The 22,642-nt window shown below is 43.4% G+C and overlaps 1 protein-coding gene across 1 annotated transcript in view; it reads right to left on the bottom strand.

The window, feature by feature from the left end:
* The window catches only part of LOC126281972 (uncharacterized), a 76,494-nt gene that overhangs the window by 4,893 nt on the left and 48,959 nt on the right, over positions 1 to 22,642 (bottom strand). Inside the window, exon 5 of the mRNA XM_049981348.1 lies at positions 10,260 to 10,507. Within this exon, the coding sequence (XP_049837305.1) occupies positions 10,260 to 10,507 (248 nt within the window). The remainder of the gene's footprint in view (positions 1 to 10,259; positions 10,508 to 22,642) is intronic.

Below are 22,642 nucleotides of genomic sequence, written 5' to 3'. Positions count from 1 at the left end.
CTTCACCATTACCCTTCTCACCCCTCCCACTGTAGTTTTCTATCACCCGCCACACCTATGCAATGCCTTTCTCCATCTCTACTATGGCCCTGCCACCAATCTCTTGCTTTCATCCCTGAAATATATCTAGATGTAAGACCTGTCCCATCCATCCTCCCACTACCACTTACACCAATCCAGCCACAGGTACGTAGCAGTCCTAACTTGCCACCATCATGTCAATGCATGCTCTCGCAAGCAGTACCACATGATCTCCACCCCTGTGCCTTGCCTGTTCCCCACCATCGGACCTCAACATTCAATCCATGCTTCTTCCTCACCACCACTACCCATGTCAGATTGCTGTTCCCACCTGGCACAGTTGCTGTCCACAATCCAGTAACAGCAGCCAGAGACAGTGGTAATGTGTTTGTGAGTGGTGGTGCATATGTGCGTGTGTGTGTGTGTGTGTGTATATGTGGGGGGGGGGGTGAGTCTACTTCATACGAACATTTTTTGGATGAAAGCTAAAATGTATAGCAGTCTTTTCATGGTGCTTATTGCAGCTCAGTGTCTCCTCTATATGGTTAGTAGCAATCTATCCTTTTCATATTGTTGTTGAACATAAAAATTGGAAGCATTTTATCTTTTTACCAATTTCTATACTTAGCCCTTTGAAGACTAAGTTTTTATATGCTCGCTTCCTTCTCTCAACGGAATTATTTTGGAATTGTTTAATTACATGGGTTTTTGAGATAAAACAAGCTAGTGGCTTGCTATTTTCTCATAATTAATTTAATTTTATTTAATTAATTGAGAAGTGTTACATGGAAGTGTATAACTAATATAAAATATTTTCAATGTGTACTACTCTTGAAAAGATTGATTTATACATAAAGGGATCTTGCGCTCTGCACACATAAACTTAGCATCTTTTCTTTCTTTGTCTTTTCATGTCATATGACTGCATGTGTTGCTTGTTCTTTGGCTCTTGGACCCTTGTTCTGCAGCCTGTGGTCCTACGTAAAGAAAGTGCCTCTGTGTGAGATTTGGTGGTGCCTCATGTGATGTTGGTCTTCTTTCCTTTGCAGATTTTATGCAAATGCTGTATTTCTCAAGCAACTGCCTCGTGATCTCCAAGTGTAGTAGCTGTGGTTTTTTACCAGCTTGCTTTTGGTAAAGAACATGCCATTCAATACAGTTAAGACCAAGATGTGAAAGAAAACCTTCTTGTGTCAGTTAATTGACTTTTGTGCACATTGAATAGAGCTGATCTGCAAGCCGATACTCGCATCTTCTGGCTATATTGTATGATAGTATTGCATTTCTTGCTTTTTCTCACCTGTTTCTCTGTTGCTGTTCTCTGTTAGAACAATTGTGTGTGTATGAATTGTTGAAAGCATGTGCACTTCTTCCTTATCTATAAACTTTACTGCCAACATACAATCAGTATGGTGTGATGTAATTTGTTCTTTCTTTCATTTTGAAGGCAAATCAGTTTACACACATTTTCTTTTTGGCCTAACTGTCCCACAGGCAACAGATCTATTCTTATGTGGAAAGGAAAACACATCAGTAGTTGTATATGTTATCATCATTGTTGAGGTATGATTTCAACAGAGTAGTTACAAGAGTGCCAGACACACCAAGACCCCAAGTATCTTCAATTTCTGTTCCTCTTCCTGTGTACATTATTACATGTAAAATAAATCTAGTTTCAACGTCATTCAATATGAACAGTTTTATTCCAAATCTGTGCCTTTTGCTTGGTATATGCTGTTTGAAAATGTCTACCTTTCCACAGCGTTAGACTCTTCAATATACAAATCTCAGAATGGATTTAGAATTGACTTGAATTTCACTGTTAAAAAATTTACAATGTACTTTATTTCATGAAGCCCATTCAACATCCCCCAGAACACCTGCACGACTGAAATATAACATTCTTAGAACTGGTGGTGGCGGATGTTAGTGTTTAACGTCCAGTCGACAACGGGGTCATTAGAGACGGAGTGCAAGCTCGGGTTAGGGAAGAATTGGGAAGGAAATCAGCCATGCCCTTTCAAAGAAAGCATCTCGGCATTTACCTGAAACGATTTAGGGAAATCATGGAAAACCTAAATCAGGATGGCTGGAGACGGGATTCAACCGTCGTCCTCCCGAATGCATTCTTAGGACTGTCAGAAACCTGTTCCTAGGTATTACTTTCGAAAAGAAAGATGTTTCAGTCAATGAGTCTGTAGGCCAGTCGTCCTTTAGTCTATTCTTTTTTATGTGAACCTTCAGAATGCAGAGTGTTAAAAGTGATACATCTAGTATGACTAGTATTTCCCCGGAAGATCCTCGAGATTGTTCATATACTACTTTGTATATTTTCCTGTCAAATATAAGCTCAAAGCATTCACTTCCACTAGGTTCCTCACTTACAAGGAACCCCAAGTGCGAGGTCACAAAAAACCAAAGATGTTTACAGCATTTGATGTCCCACATATTGTCCACCATGCAACCAAAAGATTGGCAGCTAATGGCAACAGGAGGCAAGACTGGAGATATCCAATGGTGAGCACAGCATTAGGCTATGGAGCATAAATGCACTGCTTAGTTGACAAGTATCTTGCTACCGTGCTTGTGGTATTAATACAAAGCACAGCAATGGCAATGATAAACAAAGCAAACATTGCACTATGTCTACAACAGCAGTTGCCAAAATAGACATTTTATCAGAAAGGAACCCAAGGAATTTCGCAGAGTAAGAAATGGCAGGTGAAATACTAGCATTTCTGCAAGGCGAGGCAGTGGAATGTGCGGTTTTCAAAGAAAAGTACTAAAGGACAATCATTATCTAAGGAGCAGGTATTGAACACAATTATGTACATAGAATAGCAAAAAAACAATTATGAACAGATTTCGAATAAGTCTGCAGCAATATGACCATGTAGTACATAAGAAAAACTAAAAATATTCAAGAGAGGACAAGCCACACTTGTTACAAAAACTGATGTTTGCACTTTTCAACGATACTCGAAACAGTTTATGACGTGCCCAAGTGTGACCTGCTGTGCCATGCACACAAAATTGTGCACAAGACAGATTACAGCAATTTCAAGGGAAGCAGTGGATGGTTGCATAACTTCAAACAGTGCTCCAGAATTGGAAGAAATGAGTTAATGAAATTTCAAACAAATCATCAATTTGACAATGCACAGCCAACTGTGGAAACAGCCCAAAACTTTGTAGATGAAATAAACAAACTCATCCCATTGTTCCGTAAGGATTTTTTTTTCCAGCTCTAACTAATTCAGAAATGCTTGTGAGGGGAACCCTGGAAATTAGAGATACCAAGAGAGTTGTACCAAGATGAACGAATGTCAGTGCCTTAATGCAATTGCAAACATTTATGCCAGCTATTAATCTGAATGATAAACTGGCTGGAAAGTTATTTACTGTGCTGCGAGAAGTTGGATGGTGCTCTGCCCCTACAATTCGTTCTTGTGTGTGTGTGTGTGTGTGTGTGTGTGTGTGTGTGTGTGTGTGTGTGTGTGTGTGTGTGTGTGTGTGTGTATGTGTGTGTGATCTTGCAAGGGCAGTAGGGAATATTTACATCACAGTAAACAACAGTGGGAAAATGGGGATAAGAGAACTGCAACTATGATACGAGCACTGCTTTTGGCCAATAGCTGGTCACAATAACTTGCTTGTGCTTGACTCCTGGTTTGATTGCAAAAGTGACCTTTCTTTAGGGTAAAATATCTTTCCTTGGGATGTTATTTAATGGAATAGATTAAAAAAATCTGCTCACCAAGTGGCGGCAGAACACACACATAGAAGACTGTTGTAACTGGCAAGCTTTCGGAGCTAGTGGCGCATTCTTCCGGCAGAAGGGTTGAAGAAGCAGGAAGAAGGGTGAAGGAAAAGGACTGGAGAGGTCTAGGAAAAGGGGTAGATTTTGGTAAAGTCACCCAGAACTGCAGACCAGGGGAGACTTACTGTATGGGATGGGGCTGAGTGCATTGTATGTAACAGAGGTGGGAGGGGGGGGGGGGGCTGTGAAAAACAGACAGGAAAGACATTGAAAGATTTAGAAAACTCAAATGGAGTGAAGCAAAGAGTAGTTACAGTGAAGAAAAGCTGAGACAGAAGAAATTAACATAAATTAAGGCCACGTGGGTGGCAAGAACCAAGGACATGTTGTATTGTTAGTTCCCACCTGCTGAGTTCTCTAGTGTCTGGGAGAAGAATCCAGATGGCACGTGTGGTGCAACAGGCACTGAGGTCACAAATGTCATGTTGTAGAGCATGCTGTTTCGCAGGTGACTCTTCCTTTGATAATATATGTTTGACTAGTTGCAGGGCTCTTATAGGTGGTGGTAGGAGGGTGCATAGGGAAAGTCTTGCACTGGGAACGGTCAAAGGGGTAGGAGACATAGGGTAGGTGGATGGGTGCAGAAGGAGCATAGGGTCTGACAGGAACATTGCGGAGATTGGGAGGCCGATGGAAAGCTATTCTAGGTGTGGTAGGCACAATTTCAGACAGAAAGGATCTCATTTCAGGGCAGGATTTCAGGAAGTCATGTTGAAGTACCTGATTAACACATTCTGCACCAGGATAATACTGAGTCACCAATGATGTGCTCCACAGATGTTTTGTGGAGGGATAAGCAGTAGAAGGATTGGATGTGATGGCCCGAGAAATCTGCTTTTTAACTATGCTGGTGGGATAATTACATGCAATGAAGGTTGAAGTGAGAGTGGTGGTGTACTGTAAAGAGTCTGCATCTGAACAAATACATTTGCCTCGAATACCAAGGCTGTATGGAAGGGAACGTCTGACATGAAAAAGATGGCAACTGTCAAAATGTAAGTACTGTTGTTTGTTGGTAAATTTAATGTGGATGGAAGTGTGTAGGTGGCATTCAGTGAGGGCGATATTAACATCAAGGAAAGTGACATTGGATTTTGTTATAAATGACTGTTATTGTTGTTATATCAGCCTAAGTAGCCATTTCTCCTTGGAATGGCAATTCATACGCCTGGAACCACCAGACAAATTCAGCCTCTGGATTTTTTTTTTTTTTCCTGCCATGCCTACAAAACATATTATCGCACCATCTGCAGCCACGCCTTACAGGATAGCCAGTTTCAAGTTCCACAACAGACTGTTTTGCTGCCACCAGTTATCACTCCATTACACCAATATGATTCTACTATTTTTTGCATTATTTAAGAGTGGATAGCTGTCTAAATGTCCCACATGGTTTATAACTTCCAAAGCATTCGCCTTTGATCCTGATGGTGCAAACATTTGTGATCACTGTGGAGTGCCATTTTTCATTCAGTGTTCATGGTGAAAGTTAATGATTTGTTTTTAACATTTATTGAATGTCAACAATGTCAATTTTGTGAAGTGTACATGTACATCCCATAGAAGGTTGATCTCTGCACCTCTCAGACACCCATTTTCTGTTGTCCTCCTGATGCACATGGTGAGTCATTACATGCTAATATTTTTCCTGTTATAGCTCTTAACACAACACTTTCAAATGAGCATTACTAAAGATATAATTTGTGACCTCACATTCAAGGGGTTCCTTGTTAGTCCATAATGAGGATTCACTCCAGAATTATTATTCGAGAAACTGTAATTCTGAGGGGTAAACATGCCTTATGTCAGCTATTTGTATTCACTGTTTCTGACCTTCCGCTTCTTTCTCACCTGCGAAGGACCTAGCTCATGAATAATTTCAACATCACTCAAACAATCTTCTCTTTCTCTTGCTAATACCTCACAATATTTGTGGTTTTTGAAATGACTACCATATTCTGCAGCTGAGTCTTCATTTAGCAGTATTTCTCTAATTTCATTGTCACTCAAACCTTTTGAATGTGTCATGCTCATCAAATACAACAACAAAAGAATCAAATTTACTTCCTGTAGACAGAATGTATACAAGGCCTCTTGAAAACGCAAATTGATCCAGATACTCGCAACAGGTTTCCCCACCATTCAGGGAGCAATTGTACCAATACAGCATCAGACGCAGGTGACGGAAAAGCAAAAGCAAACCTGTACGGTCACAGATAGTGGCGACAATATCGCTGCCGCCCCACTGGTATGACCACTATCTGAAAAGGATTAAATGACGTGCTTTGTGTACAGGCTTCTGTTAGAAAATGATCAGGAAGTGACAAAACTACAGGATATTTTTCACACAATTGTCTGGGCACCTTGTTCTAGTTCTGTTACTAGTTGCCAAGGCTCCTTTCCTTGAATAATGAATGCAGCGATGCAATGTGCGTATGAGCTGGAAAGCATCATGCTGATACACTTTTCTACATTGCTCACTCACTTCTCATTTTCCTAAATTTATCACTGCATTTATGGAATGAACTAAATTACTATACACATCCTAATAACTGAAAAAGTATCCTTCACACAGTTCCAATTAAAAAGTAGTATTCAAATAAAAGAACCTCACATTTCTTCCTCCACTTTATTCATCCTGTTCTATGTTCTCAAATTTCATGGAGAACCAGCCTTACCTGTTTATATGGCATTATTATGATGGGGTTGCCACTTCGAAAAGGTACTTTAAAGCTATTGCCAAGGGCACCTCCCCCTCCAGGGAGGACTGATGTAAACCCCCCCTCCCCCCCTCCCTCCCTCCTGCCACTCTTCTGTCTACATCTACAGTCTCACTGAAATTACTGGTTAGCTGACACCTGTCACTTGCTCTTACAGTGTAGCCTCATCGGCTGCAGCTCTGTTGTAGGCGATGAAAAAACATGACAAGTCATTTCACAAATGCCGTTACTTAGCAGTGTGGAGCAATGTTGCCAGCAAAGATCATGAGGTGTAACGAGAATGCAAAATGCTTTGTTGACAACTGGATTTAAGTGAGCAATGACTGAACTGCAGCAAATGACACTTTTTCTTGCCCCGAATTTAAACTTAGGTCCTAACCTAATCACAACTTCATGATGTGCAATGTATTTGATGAAATGGTTGTCAACAACCTGCAGCAGAAGTATTAATCATGCTTGCTTTGTTCGTGGTGATAAGACCTAACATCTATGAGCAAATTCAAGACAGAAAAATTTCAGTTACCTGACACTAGCCTCATACTGGCTACACAAGTTGGCATCACTGTGGCATGGTTTGTAGGTGAAAGCATCTGACAGCTGTCTCCGTCAGCTGAGACCCATCCCATTCCAGTAATCCAGCAGGATCTCCAGCCGCTACTCAAATCCTTAGGCCCATGCCAGAACCTCTCCCCAGAGTCCATCTCTCTACTTACCCCTACCACTCCAAGCACTCTCACCTCCTACATGCTTCCTAAAGTCCATAAACCCAATTACCCAGGATGCCCCATTGTGGCCGGTTACTGTGCTTCCACTGAGAGAATCTCTGCTCTCGTAGACAAACACCTTCAACCTATTACTCGGAACCTATCCTCCTATATAAAAGATACCAACCATTTCCTCAACTGACTCTCCACAGTTCCTGTCCCTTTACCACACAGTGCCCTGCTCGTCGCTATTGATGCCACCTCCCTGTACACTAACATTCCTAATACCCATGGCCTTACTGCTATCAAACACTACCTTTCCAGATGCCCTATGGATTCCAAACTGACAACCTCCTTCCTAGTCTCCATGACCAACTATATCCACACCCACAATTAATTCTCCTTTGAAGGCATTACCTACAAACAAATCTGTGGTGCGGCTATGGGCACCCGCATGGCACCATCCTATGCTAACCTATTCATAGGCCATCTAAAGGAATCCTTCCTAAAACCCAGAATCCTAAACCCCTCACCTGGTTCAGATTCATTGATGACATCTTTCCTATCTGAATTGAAGGTGAGGACAACTTATTCACATTCCTCCAGAACCTCAACAACTTCTTCCCCATTTGCTTCACCTGGTCCTACTCAACCCAACAAGCCACCTTCCTAAATGCTGACCTTCACCTCAGAGATGGCTACATCAGTACCTCCGTCCATATAAAACCTACTAACCACCAGCAATACCTCCACTTTGACAGCTGCCACCCATTCCATACCAAGAAGTCCCTTCCGTACAGTCTAGCCACCTGTGGCCGTCACATCTGCAGTAACGAGCAGTCCTCCCCAAAATATACCAAGGGTCTCACTGAAGCCTTCACTGTACGTAATTATCCTCCATTCCTTGTACAAAAACAAATCTCCTGTGCCTTATCTTTCCAGTCTCCCACCACCTCCTTAAGTCCCACAGTCCGGCCACAGATTCCCTTTGTAACTGAGTATCATTCGGGACTGGAGCAACTGAAATACAAACTGAAATACATTCTCCACCACGGTTTTGATTACCTCTCGTTGTGCCCTGAAATGAGAAATCTCCTGCCCATTATCCTTCCCACCCCTCCTACCAAGGTACTCCGCTGTCCACTGAACCTACACAATATACTTGTGCATCCTTACACAACCCCTGCTTCCAGTCCCTTACCTCATCGCTCATACCCCTTTAATAGACCTTGATGCAAGACCTGTCCCATACATCCCCCTACCACCACCTACTCCAGTCCGGTCACTAACATCACCTATCCCATCAAGGGCAGGGCTACCTGTGAAACCAGTCATGTGATTTACAAGCTAAGCTGCAACCACTGTGCTGCCTTCTATGTAGGAATGGCAAAAAACAAGCTGTCTGCTCATATGAACTGCCACCGACAAACTGTGGCCAAAAACAAGTGGTCCACCCTGTTGCTGGACACGCTGCCAAACATGATATCCCTCATCTCAATAACTGCTTCACAGCCTGTGCCATATGGATCCTTCCCACAAACACCAGCTTTTCTGAACTGCACAGGTAGGAACTTTCCCTGCAATACATCCTACATTCTCATAACCATCCTGGCCTCAACCTTCGTTAGTCACTGTCCTCACCCATCCAGCCCCCTCCCTGTTTCCGTTCCAGCACGACACAGCTGTCATTTCACTGCCACACCCAGTCTTCTAATTTCTTTTTATTTCTCTCCTTTCCGCTACTTACCTCATCCCCCATCTGCACCTTCTCTCCTGCCCTCTGTCTAAGCTACAACACTTCGCTGTCCGCCACTCCCACCATACTATCCCCCCCCTCCCTGCCCCAGCCTCGTCCTTACCCCCATCCAGTCTCCACTCCCATCATGCACTGGTGCTGCTGCTCGCAGTGTGGTTTCAACTCTCTGAGACTGCAGACATGTGTGTGTGTGTGTGTGTGTGTGTGTGTGTGTGTGTGTGCGTGCGCGCGCGTGCACCCTCATGTGTGTCTGTGTGTCTACTGATGGGACAGGTCTTGCATCTAGGTCTATAATTGTGTGAACCTTTTTGCTGAGCCTATCACGACTCAGCATCTCCACTACATGGTGAGTAGCAACTTTCCTTATCTGGTATTGTTACATTCCATCCTACATTTTCCACTGTTTAATTTGATATGTGGTACATTAATTTTCCTTGTAAAGACATCTAGGAAAGAGAGAGACTATAAAAAGTAGTTGCTGGAAATGAAAGCAAGAACTGGGTGAAAGACATTGGAATGCAAGTACGAGGACAGTGACACAAAAGCTTGATTGAGGTAAAAATGGTAAAGCTGTCATCAGCACAAAGACTGGTATAAACAACAAAATGCTTTACTAGACAGGGATATATTAAAGGTCATATATCCTTGTTTCCTCCAACCTCTGGACATACTTATCTGCCCAGTTACAAGTGGACTTTCAATTTAATGTAAACTCTAAGCCAAAGTGAAATTCTGCATTTCTCGCATTAACAAACACTGTCAATGCTGAAAGAAATATGACGGATAAAAATACTTGGACGCATTGTGAATCAAATCTCTGGCCTCTGGAGCTATAAGTCTGTCACTTAAACACTGAGTTAATTTTGAGCTGCATATACCAACAAGTGAGTACAGTAGCAAAAAATATATATGAGCCAACAAAGCATTTGTTATACTAACTTTTTGGCAACTGATAAAGAAGAAATTGTTTGTTCTACAGTATCAAAACTCCACAGTTTGAAATGTTTGTGACAACACCCCTCACTCCTTGCTTTCCATTTCTAGCTGTGTAATGAAAAAAAAGAACAATGTGATGACACTTCCTGTCAAATTATATAACAGTGTAAAGGAGGAAGAACACAGAAAGATTGGGTGGGGGGTGGAGAGGAAGGGGGGGGGGAGAGGAGAGGGGAAGGGACTGACAGAAAAATTCAACACAAAAGTGTTCAATAATAATCTTATGAAGTAATACAACAAACCTCCGAGATCTTCCTTCAAAAGCATAGTTGTTTTTATCTGTGACACTTGTTCCAAGCTCTCTGCTGGTATACCTATCTTTTCAAACTGCTGAGAGCATTTATCCACATTTTCTGCTGTAGAGCTGTCACCTATTATCTCAATATCATCATCATAATCATCATCATCACCACCATCAACATCATTCTCATCAGATGCATCCAACAGTTTGTCTATACTGTTGCCAGATACTCTTGCCTTCATCCCAAATCTGAAGAGAAAAACAAAGTTGACATACAAACATACATAACACAAACTTAGATAGTTACTTACAATACAACTGGATACATGTGAAGAAATAAAATATTTAGCAAATAGGGGTAATGCAGGAGTAGGTTTAATAACGAATAAAAAAATGGGAGTGCGGGTAAGCTACTACAAAGAGCATAGTGAACACATTATTGGGGCCAAGATAGATAAGAAGCCCACACCTACTCCAGTAGTAGAAGTTTATATGCCAGCTAGATTTGCAGATGATGAAGAAATTGAAAAAATGTAGGATGAAATAAAAGAAATTATTCAGATAGTGAAAGGAGATGAAAATTTAATAGTCATGGGTGGCTGGAATTCAGCATTAGGAAAAGGGAGAGAAGGAAACGTAATAGGTGAATACGGATTGGGGGTAAGAAATGAAAGAGGAAGCCGCCTGGTAGAATTTTGCACAGAGAACAACTTAATCATAGCTAACACTTGGTTCAAGAATCATAAAAGAAGGTTGTATACATGGAAGAAGCCTGGGATACTGACAGATTTCAGATAGATTATATAACGGTAAGACAGAGATTTAGGAACCAGGTTTTAAATGGTAAGTCATTTCCAGGGGCAGATGTGGTCTCTGACCACAATCTATTGGTTATGAACTGTAGATTAAAACTGAAGAAACTGCACAAAGGTGGGAATTTAAGAAGATACCTGGATAAACTGAAAGAACCAGAGGTTGTACAGAGTTTCAGGGAGAGCATAAGGGAACAACTGACAGGAATGGGGGGGACAGAAATACAGTAGAAGAAGAATGGGTAGCTTTGAGGGATGAAGTAGTGAAGGCAGCAGAGGTTCAAGTAGGTAAAAAGACGAGGGCTAGTAGAAATCCTTGGGAAACAGAAGAAATATTGAATTTAATTGATGAAAGGAGAAAATATAAAAATACAGAAACTGAAGCAGGCAAAAAGGAATACAAACGTCTCAAAAATGATATCGACAGGAAGTGCAAAGTGGCTAAGCAGGGATGGCTAGAGGACAAATGTAAGGATGTAGAGGCTTAGAGGCTTATCTCACTAGGGGTAAGATAGATACTGCCTACAGGAAAATTAAAGAGACCTTCGGAGAAAGGAGAACCACCTATCAGTTTAATAAGTCACAGCTGCAAAATACTAATGCGAATTTTTTACAGATGAATGGAAAAACTAGTAGAAGCTGACCTCGGGGAAGATCAGTTTGGATTCTGTAGAAATATTGCAACACGTGAGGCAATACTGACCCTACGACTTATCTTAGAAGCTATATTAAGTAAAGGTAAACCTATGTTTCTAGCATTTGTAGACTTACAGAAAGCTTTTGGCAATGTTGACTCAAATACTCTCTTTCAAATTCTGAAGGTGGCAAGGGTAAAATCCAGGAAACAAAAGGCTATTTACAATTTGTACAGAAACCAAATGGCAGTTATAAGAATCAAGGGACACGCAAGGGAAGCAGTGGTTGTGAAGGGAGTAAGACAGGGTTGTAGCCTCTCCCCGATGTTTTTCAATCTATATATTGAGCAAGCAGTGAAGGAAACAAAAGAAAAATTGGGAGTAGGTATTAAAATCCATGAAGAAGAAATATAAACTTTGAGGTTCACTGATGACATTGTAATTCTGTCAGAGGCAGCAAAGGACTTGGAAGATCAGTTGAATGGAATTGATAGTGTCTTGAAAGAAGGATATAAGATGAACATCAACAAAAGCAAAAACGAGGATAATGGAATGTAGTCAAATTAAGTCAGGTGATGCTGAGGGAATTAGATTAGGAAATGAGACACTTAAAGTAGTAAAGGAGTTTTGCTATTTGGGGAGCAAAATAACTGATGATGGTCGAAGTAGAGAGGATACAAAATGTAGACTGGCAATGGCAAGGAAAGCGTTTCTGAAGAAAAGAAATTTGTTAACATCGAGTATAGATTTAATTGTCAGGAAGTCTTTTCTGAAAGTATTTTTATGGATTTTAGCCATGTACGGAAGTGAAACATGGGCAGTAAATATTTTGGACAAGAAGAGAATAGAAGCTTTCGAAATGTGGTGCTACAGAAGAATGCTGAAGATTAGATGGGTAGATCACATAACTAATGAAGAAGTATTGAATAGAATTGGGGAGAAGAGGAGTTTGTGGCACAACTTGACTAGAAGAAGGGATAGGTTGGTAGGACATGTTCTGAGGCATCAAGGGATCACCAATTTAGTATTGGAGGGCAGCGTGGAGGGTAAAAATCGTAGAGGGAGACCAAGAGATGAATACACTAAGCAGATTCAGAGGGATGTAGGTTTCAGTAGGTACTGAGAGATGAAGAAGCTTGCACAGGATATAGTAGCATGGAGAGCTGCATCAGACCAGTCTCAGGACTGAAGACCACCACCACCACAACAACAACAACAACAACAACAGCAAAAATGTTATTGATCATGGCCCCATCATAAAATATAAAGAATAATACATCTGATGATAGTGGATGTAGATAATAAGGTTGTTTGCCTCACATTGAAAAAGAAATGTGTTATAGCGGAGTACGGCCTTTCACATTGGAACAACTGCTATGTCAATAGCATATTTAAGCAACCAGATGCTATAATGTCCATAAACAGTCTGGATGGTCATTGTTACTTGTATTTATATGAAGTAGTCATGAAAAGATTAGTAACTTTGTTTTCTCAATAGAAAGTCTTCTTGTATACTCATCCAAGTCCAAAAAAAGGGTAAGAAATTTTTACTTTTACATCCAATATACATTTATACTGTTTAATGTAAATATGTCATTTCTTCTTCAACATTCTCGGTATTATCATAAAAATTGTGAATCGCTGATAGCTGTAATTCCTACTGACTAAGATGCCCTGTATTTCAGAGTCAGTCTCGTATGATGAAGCTATTCTAAGTGTATAACCAAAATGATTTCTGTTAGCTAATGGAATTTTAAATTAACATAATGTGGGTTCCTTTTAGATGGTGTAGTCTGGCAGTGTTCTTCCATCTTCCAACTGATAGACTGGAAAATAAGATAATGTTTGCCTGATATGACTCCTTCCTTGTCCTGGATGTTTTCCTGCACAGTCTCTATGATGTCGGCTTTTGGGTGTATTGTTCCATTTTCAGAACAATAATTGAGAAGATATTCTGAAGTTTCAGGCATCTATACATTATAATATTCTCTCTCTTCGATTTAAAGATCTGATTAAATATGTATTTCTGAAAAGTGACAGATATTAGACAACAGTTATTCCTGTTTCTGCTCTAGTTTTGTGTACATAGTTTGAACTCTGAATAGCTTTACTTTGCACGCCAATGGAAGCTATGTTGGGAGATAGATTGATTAATTGATTGAAGGGGCAGGGGGGGGGGGGGGGGGGTTATGGGACTAAACAGTGAGATCAACAGTTCTGGAGTTCAAAAGTTACTTGTATAAGGTGTAAGATAGAGACTACACTGAAAGTGGCTGGAACCAGTCAGAGGGATCAAAAAATAAAATGAGGAAGTTTAAACACACACACGGCAGAAGTTATAAAAGGGTAGATCAAATCTAAAAACTGGGAAAACAGAGGGATAAAAAAGCGGTCTTTGCAGGGGAGGTTGGCCAAGGGTCCCAGACTTAGGAAACACAAAGAGTGGGCACAACGCAACCACCCTGCCCCTGCTCCAGGAGCAAAGCAAAACTTTATAGCTGAAAATATAAACCACTTTGATATTGGAAATTGAGAACCAGTTCAACCATCAATGAATTGTCTGCTAATATTATAGACAAGGAATCAGAAAGGCTATACTTAGTATGAAGGGTCAAAAGGAGGAGACATTCCAATAATACATGGGATATTGTCAGTCTGGTCACACAGCCACGTTGTGGGGGTGGCTCGTTATGCAAGAGAAAACAATGGGTGAGACTAGTATCACTGATGCGTAGACGGCATATGACAGTGGATTACTTCTGAGAGGAGTGGATGGAAGAGTGTCAAACTGCAGTAGTCTCCTTGACTGTTTGAATATTATTACTGAGAGCAGTAGCACACCAGATGACACTCCACTTTTGGAAAAAGAGAGATTTGATGTGTATCATGAAAGGGAATGGGGTAAGTACTGCCTTTCTAGCCAAACGGTTAGCCGGCTCATTCCCTGGGATGCCCACATGACATGGAACCAAAAGGAAGACAACGAAGCAGGTAGAGTGGCCAAGGGCAGGGAGAAGGTCATGGATAGCAAGACCAAAGGGTGGTGAGAGTAGCATTGGTCTATTGCCTGCAAGCTGCCCATTGAGTCAGTACATTTTAAAACACTGTGGAGGGAGGCCGGAGTAACAAACTGGAGAGCCCTATTAATGGCTAACAGCTCTGCTGTGAACACACTACATGATCCTGGCAGTAAATGATGTTCCATGCCAGTACGTGATGTAAAAGTGTCTCCCGCCTTATACGCCATTTTAAAATGATCAGTGTAGAAGATGACAACACCCCTGAAAGAGACCTTACGACACTGAAATAGGTTAGTCCTAATCTGTGACCCAAGGCACCATAGAAAGGGGGGGAGGGGAGGAGGAAGGAAATACACGGGGCACTTTCCAGTGAGTGGAGATGGAGATCCCAACAGAGAGAAATGAGATGCACTCCAACTGACAATCCCACCTTAGGACGGGTATCAAGAGGGAGACATTCCTCATTTGCAATGATGAGGAGGGGGTACACGGGAAGGTCAGGGAATTGTTGAATGGTGATTGTGTAAGAGACCAAGAGTTAGTTCCGTCATATTTGTAGATGTAGAATCCCTACTCGCTGTGAGGAGACTTTAGATGGGACAAGTGTGAAAGTCACTGATAGCCAGAAGCATCACATAATGATGAACAGGGTCACGTAGCTTCAGAGTAAAAGGAGCTGCCCAGCCACAAACCTGACAGTCACAATCTAGTCTGGATGAAACTAGAGTGTGGTAAAGATGGAGAAGAGTAGCATGGTCTGCACCCCAAGACATGTGGATCAAGAGGTGGAGAGCATTAAGCTTCCACATGCAGATAGTCTTCCGTTGGTAAATATGGGGCAGCCACAGTATGTATCAAAAATAAAACCCAAGAAAGAGGACTGTGCTACAGCATCTTGGGATAAAAACTCACGGATAAAAATAGGAAGGGAACTGCAAAAGCCCATCATGAAGGGAACTAAACTGTGATGGTTCCAAGCTATGTTGCATGCCTTACATAAGTTAAAGAAGACTGCAACACGTTGCCGGTAGTTTGTAAAAGCCTGTTGGATTGCTATTTCCAGTCTAAGTAAATGGTCAGTAGTAGATCGTCCTTCCTGGAAGTGACACTGATACTGGGACAAAAGGTCCTGAGATTCAAGTGCCCAACATAAGCAGAACCTAACAATCCTCTTGAGCAGTTTACAAAGTACGTTGGTCAGGCTAATTGGGCTGTAGCTGTCAAATGATGTTGGGTCATTCCCAGGCTTAAGGGTGAAGATAACTATGCTAAAAACAGGGACATGGAGAAAGGTCTATAAAAAATGTTATAGAGGTGGTACTGAACTAAAAATTGAATGGCCTTCACCACATTGCTACGACAGGTAAAAAGTACAATGTGGTCAACATCCTGCTCGTCGTTCAGTAAAGTGGTCAATAACACAGATGCGAATGTAAGTGGTTAAAAAAAGGGCATTCCATCAGGAAATGGTGGACGATCAGAGGCAGAGCACAAAGTGATTGGAGAGCACCACTTAACAGATGGCTATGGCTAAAACGACAGTCCAACCTTAAAAAAAAAAAAAAAGATCTCCTCACGGCGAGAGAACCGTGAGGTCATCCAAGCTGCTGGGATAGGCTTAATGACCCAGAGCTTGTTCCCATGAAGGGAGTACCAGTGGCGATGCCACAGTGAAACCAGCTGCTGGCAGATGGCAACACAGAGATCACTGGAGAGAATGTAAGAACTAGCTGGCTGAGGTATGAGAACTGGAGCCTTGGCAGCAGCGTCATCGGACTTGTTTCCTGTCACATTGACGTGACCAGAAAACCACATAAACATCACAGCGGCTCCATGAAGAGTAAGCAAGTGACAGTTTTCCTGGACCCGTTTGAGCTAAGGGATGGATGGTGTACAGCACACAGAGGCTTTGGCGGGCCTGTGTCGCCGGATGTACTGCATGGCCTGATACAGGGCGAAGAGGTCTGCTGTAACTACTGAGCAATGTTCCAGAAGCTGATAATGAAAAACATTGGCACACCCGACAACACTGGTCAGTTTGAGAGCCATCAGTGTACACAAAAGTATTATCATGAAGTTCCATGTGAAGGTCGAGAAACATATGGCGATAGAGCAAGGTTGGAGTAGTGTCCTTAGTTAGAAAATGAAGGCCAAGGTGAACACAGGCCACCGCATGAAGCCAAGGTAGTGAAGGGTTCACACTCACCAGGAAAGTTTCAGGTAACGTGAAGTTAAGCTGCCAGAGCAAGAGGCAAAAGCGATCTCCAGGTGGTAACAGAGAAGAGGGGTGTGCCCCATACTGGTGATCCAAGGAGCCATTGAAGAAGGAGCCATAGGATGGCAGACAAACGGCATGCATATATGCTGAGGAGAAATGGTGGTAGTGGTGGTGGTGGTGGTTAGTGTTTAACGTCCCGTCGACAACAAGGTCATTAGAGACAGGCTCAGGAGAAAGTCACGGCAGTAGGACAGCGGTAGTCTGCCAACTTCTGCGTACAGACTCTCAATTGGGCTAGTGTAAAAGACGCCAGTGGCCAAATGGATGCCATGATGGTGAATAGTATTGAGACAATGTAAGAGGGACTCAGGTGCAGGTGCATGAACAGAATACCCATAGTCGAGTTTCGAATGGACAAGGGACTGGGGTGGTTCGATCTGCTCCCCAGGAAGTATCACTGATAATATGTAGTAGAGGGACAGCATACAGTGGGCTGCCGGATAAGACACATGGGAGGACCAAGAAAGTTTCCTATCAAGAATGAACCCCAAGAATTTCGCAGTTTCAATGAATGGAAGAGCAACAATCCCAAGATGTAAAGATGGTGGAAGAAACCAATTGCGCTGCCAGAAATTTATTCAAACAGTTTTGTCAGTGGAAAAATGAAAGCCATTGTCGATGCTCCATGAGTAAAGATGACTGAGACATCGCCGAAGACGCTGCTCAATTAGTCAAGTCTGTGAAGAACTGCAATAGATGGCAAAATTGTCAACAAAAAGGAAGTAGGAGATGCCTGGCGGGTGACAGGCTATTATAGGGTTAATGGTGATAGCAAAGAGGATGATGCTCAGGACAGAACCCACACTTAGCTTGAAAACTTGGTCTTTTATAAATTCTTGAAGGAAATGGGGCATGCGGCCTCAGAAACCCCAAGTGTAGAGAGTACAGAGGATACCAGTCCTTCACACGTTGTAGGCTTTCTCCAAAATAAGAAAAATATGGTCACAGTATGGGATTTCTGAAGAAAACCAATCACGACATGGGTGAGCGAAGTTACGAGATGGTTAACTGCAAAACGGCGTGCTCGAAATCCACATTGTGTAGCAGTTAGTGACTTGCAAGACTCGATCCACCATATCAGCCAGGCATGAATCATATGTTCCCATCATCTTGCAAACAGAACTGGTGAGAGAAATAGGGAGACGGTTAGAAGGAAGGTGTTTGTCCTTATGGGGCTTAGGTATGTGTATGACAATGGCTTCACACCAGTGTCTAGAAAACGTGCCCTCTGCCCAGATGCAGTTGTATATATGAAGCAGAAAGTGCATGCCTGCAAGAGAAAGGTGCTGCAACATCTGAAATGTGAACATTGTATGGCCCTGGGGCAGAGGATCGGGATGAAATGAGAGAATGATCTAGATTCTTCATAGTAAAGGCACCATTGTGGCACTCACAGTTCTGAGAAGAGAAGGGTATTGCCTGAGCCTCCTCCACTCATTTCTGATGGAGGAAGGCAGAGTGATAGTAGGAGGAGCTTGAAATCTCTGTAAAATGGCGGCCCTAGTTGTTGGAGATGGCAATAGGGTCTACTATGACATCGTCTGTTACTGTCAGGCCGAAAATTGGTGAATGGATCTTGGTCTCAGAGAGCCGTTGGAGGCTGGAAGAGGAAATGGAACTGTTAAGAAACTATTTAATGAAATCCAGTTAGCTTTTTTGCTATCCTGAAGAACATGGTGACACTGTGCACACAACTGTTTATAACTAATGAAGTTTGCCATCATAGGATGATGGGTAAAAATGTGTAGAGCATGTCTCCACGTGCGAATTGCGTCGTGGCATGCCTCGGAAGCCCCAAGGGACCAGGACATGGCATGGTAAAGAGGATGTGGTAGGAATGGAACAGATATTCTACCTGATCATCACAACTGGGGAAATGTTTTTCGTCAAAGTTCGCCAGGTAGGAGTGAAGTCTCCAGTTGGCCTAAGTAAGCTGCCACTTGGGTGTGCACGTAGGTGGAGTCAGCAAATGGATAGCACACGAGAAATGGTCAGTTGAGTATGTGTTGGAAAAAATGGACCACCCAAGACATTGGGCAAGCTGGGCAGTGCAGAAAGATAGGTCCAAATGGGAATAGGTGTGCGTGGAGCCTGAGAGGAATGTGGGTGCTCCTGTGTTAAGGCAGAAAAGGTTACGTTGACTGAGAAGGTCAGCCAAGAGGGCATCTCTCGGATAGGTTTTGGAAGAATGGCAAAGGGTATGGTGCGCATTAAAGCCACTGAGCAGCAGAAAGGAGTGTGGTAGAGCAGCAGAAAGGGGTGTGGTAGCTGCTCAGTAAGTTGGAGGAAGTCTGCCCTGGTGACATCAAATGCTGGAGGGATGTAAACAATACAAAGGAAAAAGATCAAGTGAGGAACGAAAAGGCGAACTGCAACAGCATGAAGGTGGGCAGTCAGGGAGATGGGTCGAATATGAATGTCATTCAATACGAGCAGCATGAATTCCCCATGAGATGGAATTCCATCCTCAGAGAGGTCAAAATGGACTGGGAAGAAATGTGAGAGCTCAAAGCGGATGTGAGGATGCAATTTTGTTTCCTGGAGGCAGGGAACAAGTGGAAGCTGCGATTCTAAGAGCAGCCGTAAACTCTGTTTTATTGGAGGCCACAAATGTTCCATTGAAGGAGAGGAAATGGGAGGAGGGAAAAAATGAAGAGGTGACACATCACTGTGAGCCTTTAAAGACTCACTGCTACAGGGTGCAGAGGCTGGAGGATCCTGCTCCATGGAATCCACAGAGGTGTCGGCTTTCCCCCTCTGTCGATTTGCGAGTCCAGGGCAGAAAAATGGTTGATGGTGTGCACCGGCGACACAGAGATTGGCCAGGTGGGGGTATCACATGGCAACACAGTTGAAGAGGATCTTCGAGGCAGCAAAGGAGAAGATCATTTGCCTTTGTTTGACTTTTTGGAGTCTTTCCAGTGGCAGAGGAAGACTCAGATGTTTGTTGGCTAAACAGATGTAGGAAGTCTTTGCAGGAGTATTCCTTCTGTCCTATCTGGCCTGCTGGATATGTAGCAGGTGACTTCGCCCCAGGAGGCGCATGTTTGGTGACTTGTTGTTGCACAGCTGAATGAGGAAATGGCAATGCTACCATGACACTGCGCGATTTCACATATGCTGTCTGCATGGCCATGTCCTTCATGGAGTGAGATGTAACAAGAACAGTACTGTAAGTGCCAGGTGGTAAAATGGGTTTGCGACTAGCCAATAACTTGCAAGTGACCGGGTAAGGCGCTTTTTCGGTCACTTGGATCTCCTGGACAGTCCTCTCATGGAGATACACAGGACAATCTTGGGAGGAGGTGGTGGCATGGTTTTTTTTGCAGTTGATACAACAGGAAGAAGAAGGCGTACAATCGTCCTTGTGCGCATCCTTACCACAGGTTACTCATTTGGCTGGGTGTTGTGAAGACATTCGAGAGTTGTTGAAATGATGACACTTGTAGCAGTGCATCAAGTTCAGAATGTATGGTCAAACTGTGGTAACTTCATAACCTACTTGATCTTGGATGGAAGCATCGCTCTATCAAAGGGGATAAAAAGGGTGTGTGTGGGCACTAAGGATGCATCTACCTTTTTCATAACCCAATGGGCAGCAATCACACCCTGATGAGAGAGGTAAATTTGGATTTCTGCCTCAGTCAGACCATCTAGCAGCCCAGTGCAATAGCACCATGGAAAGAATACAGAGTTCTATGGGTCTTGACACAAGCAGGAATGCCATGGAGAAGCAAGACGACAAGCAGTTGTTGTGCTTGAGGATCAGAAGTAGTCTCCAAAAGCAAAGTGCCATTGCATAAACGAGAGCAGGATTTCACAGGTCCAGCAACTGCATCATCATCTTTCTGAATAAGAAACAGATTTACCTTTGCAAAGCTCTGACCAGCTTCAGTATGTGAAACCACAAGGAACCATGCTGCAACTGGGTGGAGGTCCTTGAATCGGGCACTTCATTCCATTTAAGTTCTGTAGACGTGGACTGTGAAGATGATGACTGGCTCATTGCGAGAAAATCTCCCATGATTGCCAGCATCTCCAATGGCATACTCCTTCCAACTGGGAACCTCCCCCCCCCCCCCCCCTTAGAGGGGGGCTACCCGCCTGAGGTAATTGTCCACACCTCAGGCCATACATCCCGGTCACCTGACAGAGGGCCCAATTGGCAATGGGAAGGTAGCAGCTCAAGCATTCATCCCTCCCTGGGCCTGGCCTATACTAAGGCTGGGGTTGGGTTGTTTGGGGGAAGAGGCCAAACAGCGAGGTCATCTGTCTCATCGGATTACGAAAGGATGGGGAAGGAAGGTGACTATGCCCTTCAAAGGAACCATCCCAGCATTTGCCTGGAGTGATTTAAGGAAATCACGGAAAACTTAAACCAGGATGGCCGGATGCGGGATTGAACCGCCGTCCTCCAGAATGCGAGTCCAGTGTGCTAGCCACTGCGTCACCTCGCTCGGTCCTATACCAGGGGGTATGTGCGAATCCTAACTGTCAACCTGTGCAAATCCTAACTGTCAACCCGTGGTTGGGAATTACATGTTACCCAGTCACCTGTTACACATCACATGCGTGGGCCGATCTTCAGGCACAGAGAGGAAGAAGAAAAAGAGGAGCCTCAAATGCCAAAATGGAGGAAGGAGATAGGAGAAGGTCAACAAAGAAACAGGAATGAAAAACAGTGGTGAGACTGTTCTTATGTCAGCTACAGAAAATGCAGAACACATTCACAAAAACACCCCAAACATGTTCCCCAAGGGTGGGGAAAAGGAATAACAAGAGGCTAGACATGCAGCATGTAAGGGAAAAGATGATGCAAAGGCTGGGGCCCCATGGTAGCCAAGTATGAACCCGCCAAAGAGCGGCAAGCACCCTGGAGGGGGGGGGGGGGGGGGCGTACAGTGGCCTTTGCCAGGAGTTCCAATGCTCCATTACGTGGGGAGGGAAGAGCCCAGCTTTGAGTAGTATATTCTCTGTGTTGTTGGGGGGGGGGGAGGGGGGGCAGGGGGGGGGGAGGGGAGTTAGCCACAGGAGGCTGAGGCATACAGGGTACATAACAGCCCCACCACACGGAGTGGCTACCCATGCTACTGACCTAGCTGAGCGAGGGGGGGGGGGGGGGCGCTACGGTTGAGAGGGAAGGAGGGGAGAGGAATCCATACTATAGATGCTAGGAAGGGAGTTCATCCCCAAATGGCTCACTCTAAAGACAGAAAATTTAGAAGTGGATGTCAAACCCGAAGGGGGACCAAAAATGTTAAAAAGGATTAAAGTACAGGCAACAGGAACAAAATCACAGGGAACCAGGTGGATAGCAAGGTTGACATAAATAAAAACACTAAGAGAGGAGAAGGAGAGTGCAGTGCGGAAGGACCCAGGATGCAGAGGGAGGGTTATGGTGAATGAAATGCAGCCCAGGGTGGACAAATGGGCTGCAACAGTTTGGGGCCCAGTGTGCACCATGCATGCACCCACGAAAGAACCAAAACTGAAATGGAACATACGCAGAGAAATATCATATCTTACAGACTGTGAAATTAAAAAATAAAAGTTATTCTACTCACTATGTTTCCCATCACTCCCTGTGTGTGTGTGTGTGTGTGTGTGTGTGTGTGTGTGTGTGTGTGTGCCTTCCCACC

Source organism: Schistocerca gregaria, chromosome 7 (genome assembly GCF_023897955.1).
Source record: "Schistocerca gregaria isolate iqSchGreg1 chromosome 7, iqSchGreg1.2, whole genome shotgun sequence".
In the NCBI taxonomy this organism is placed as follows: Eukaryota; Metazoa; Arthropoda; class Insecta; order Orthoptera; family Acrididae; genus Schistocerca; species Schistocerca gregaria.
This window is presented reverse-complemented; position numbering and strand designations above follow the sequence as displayed.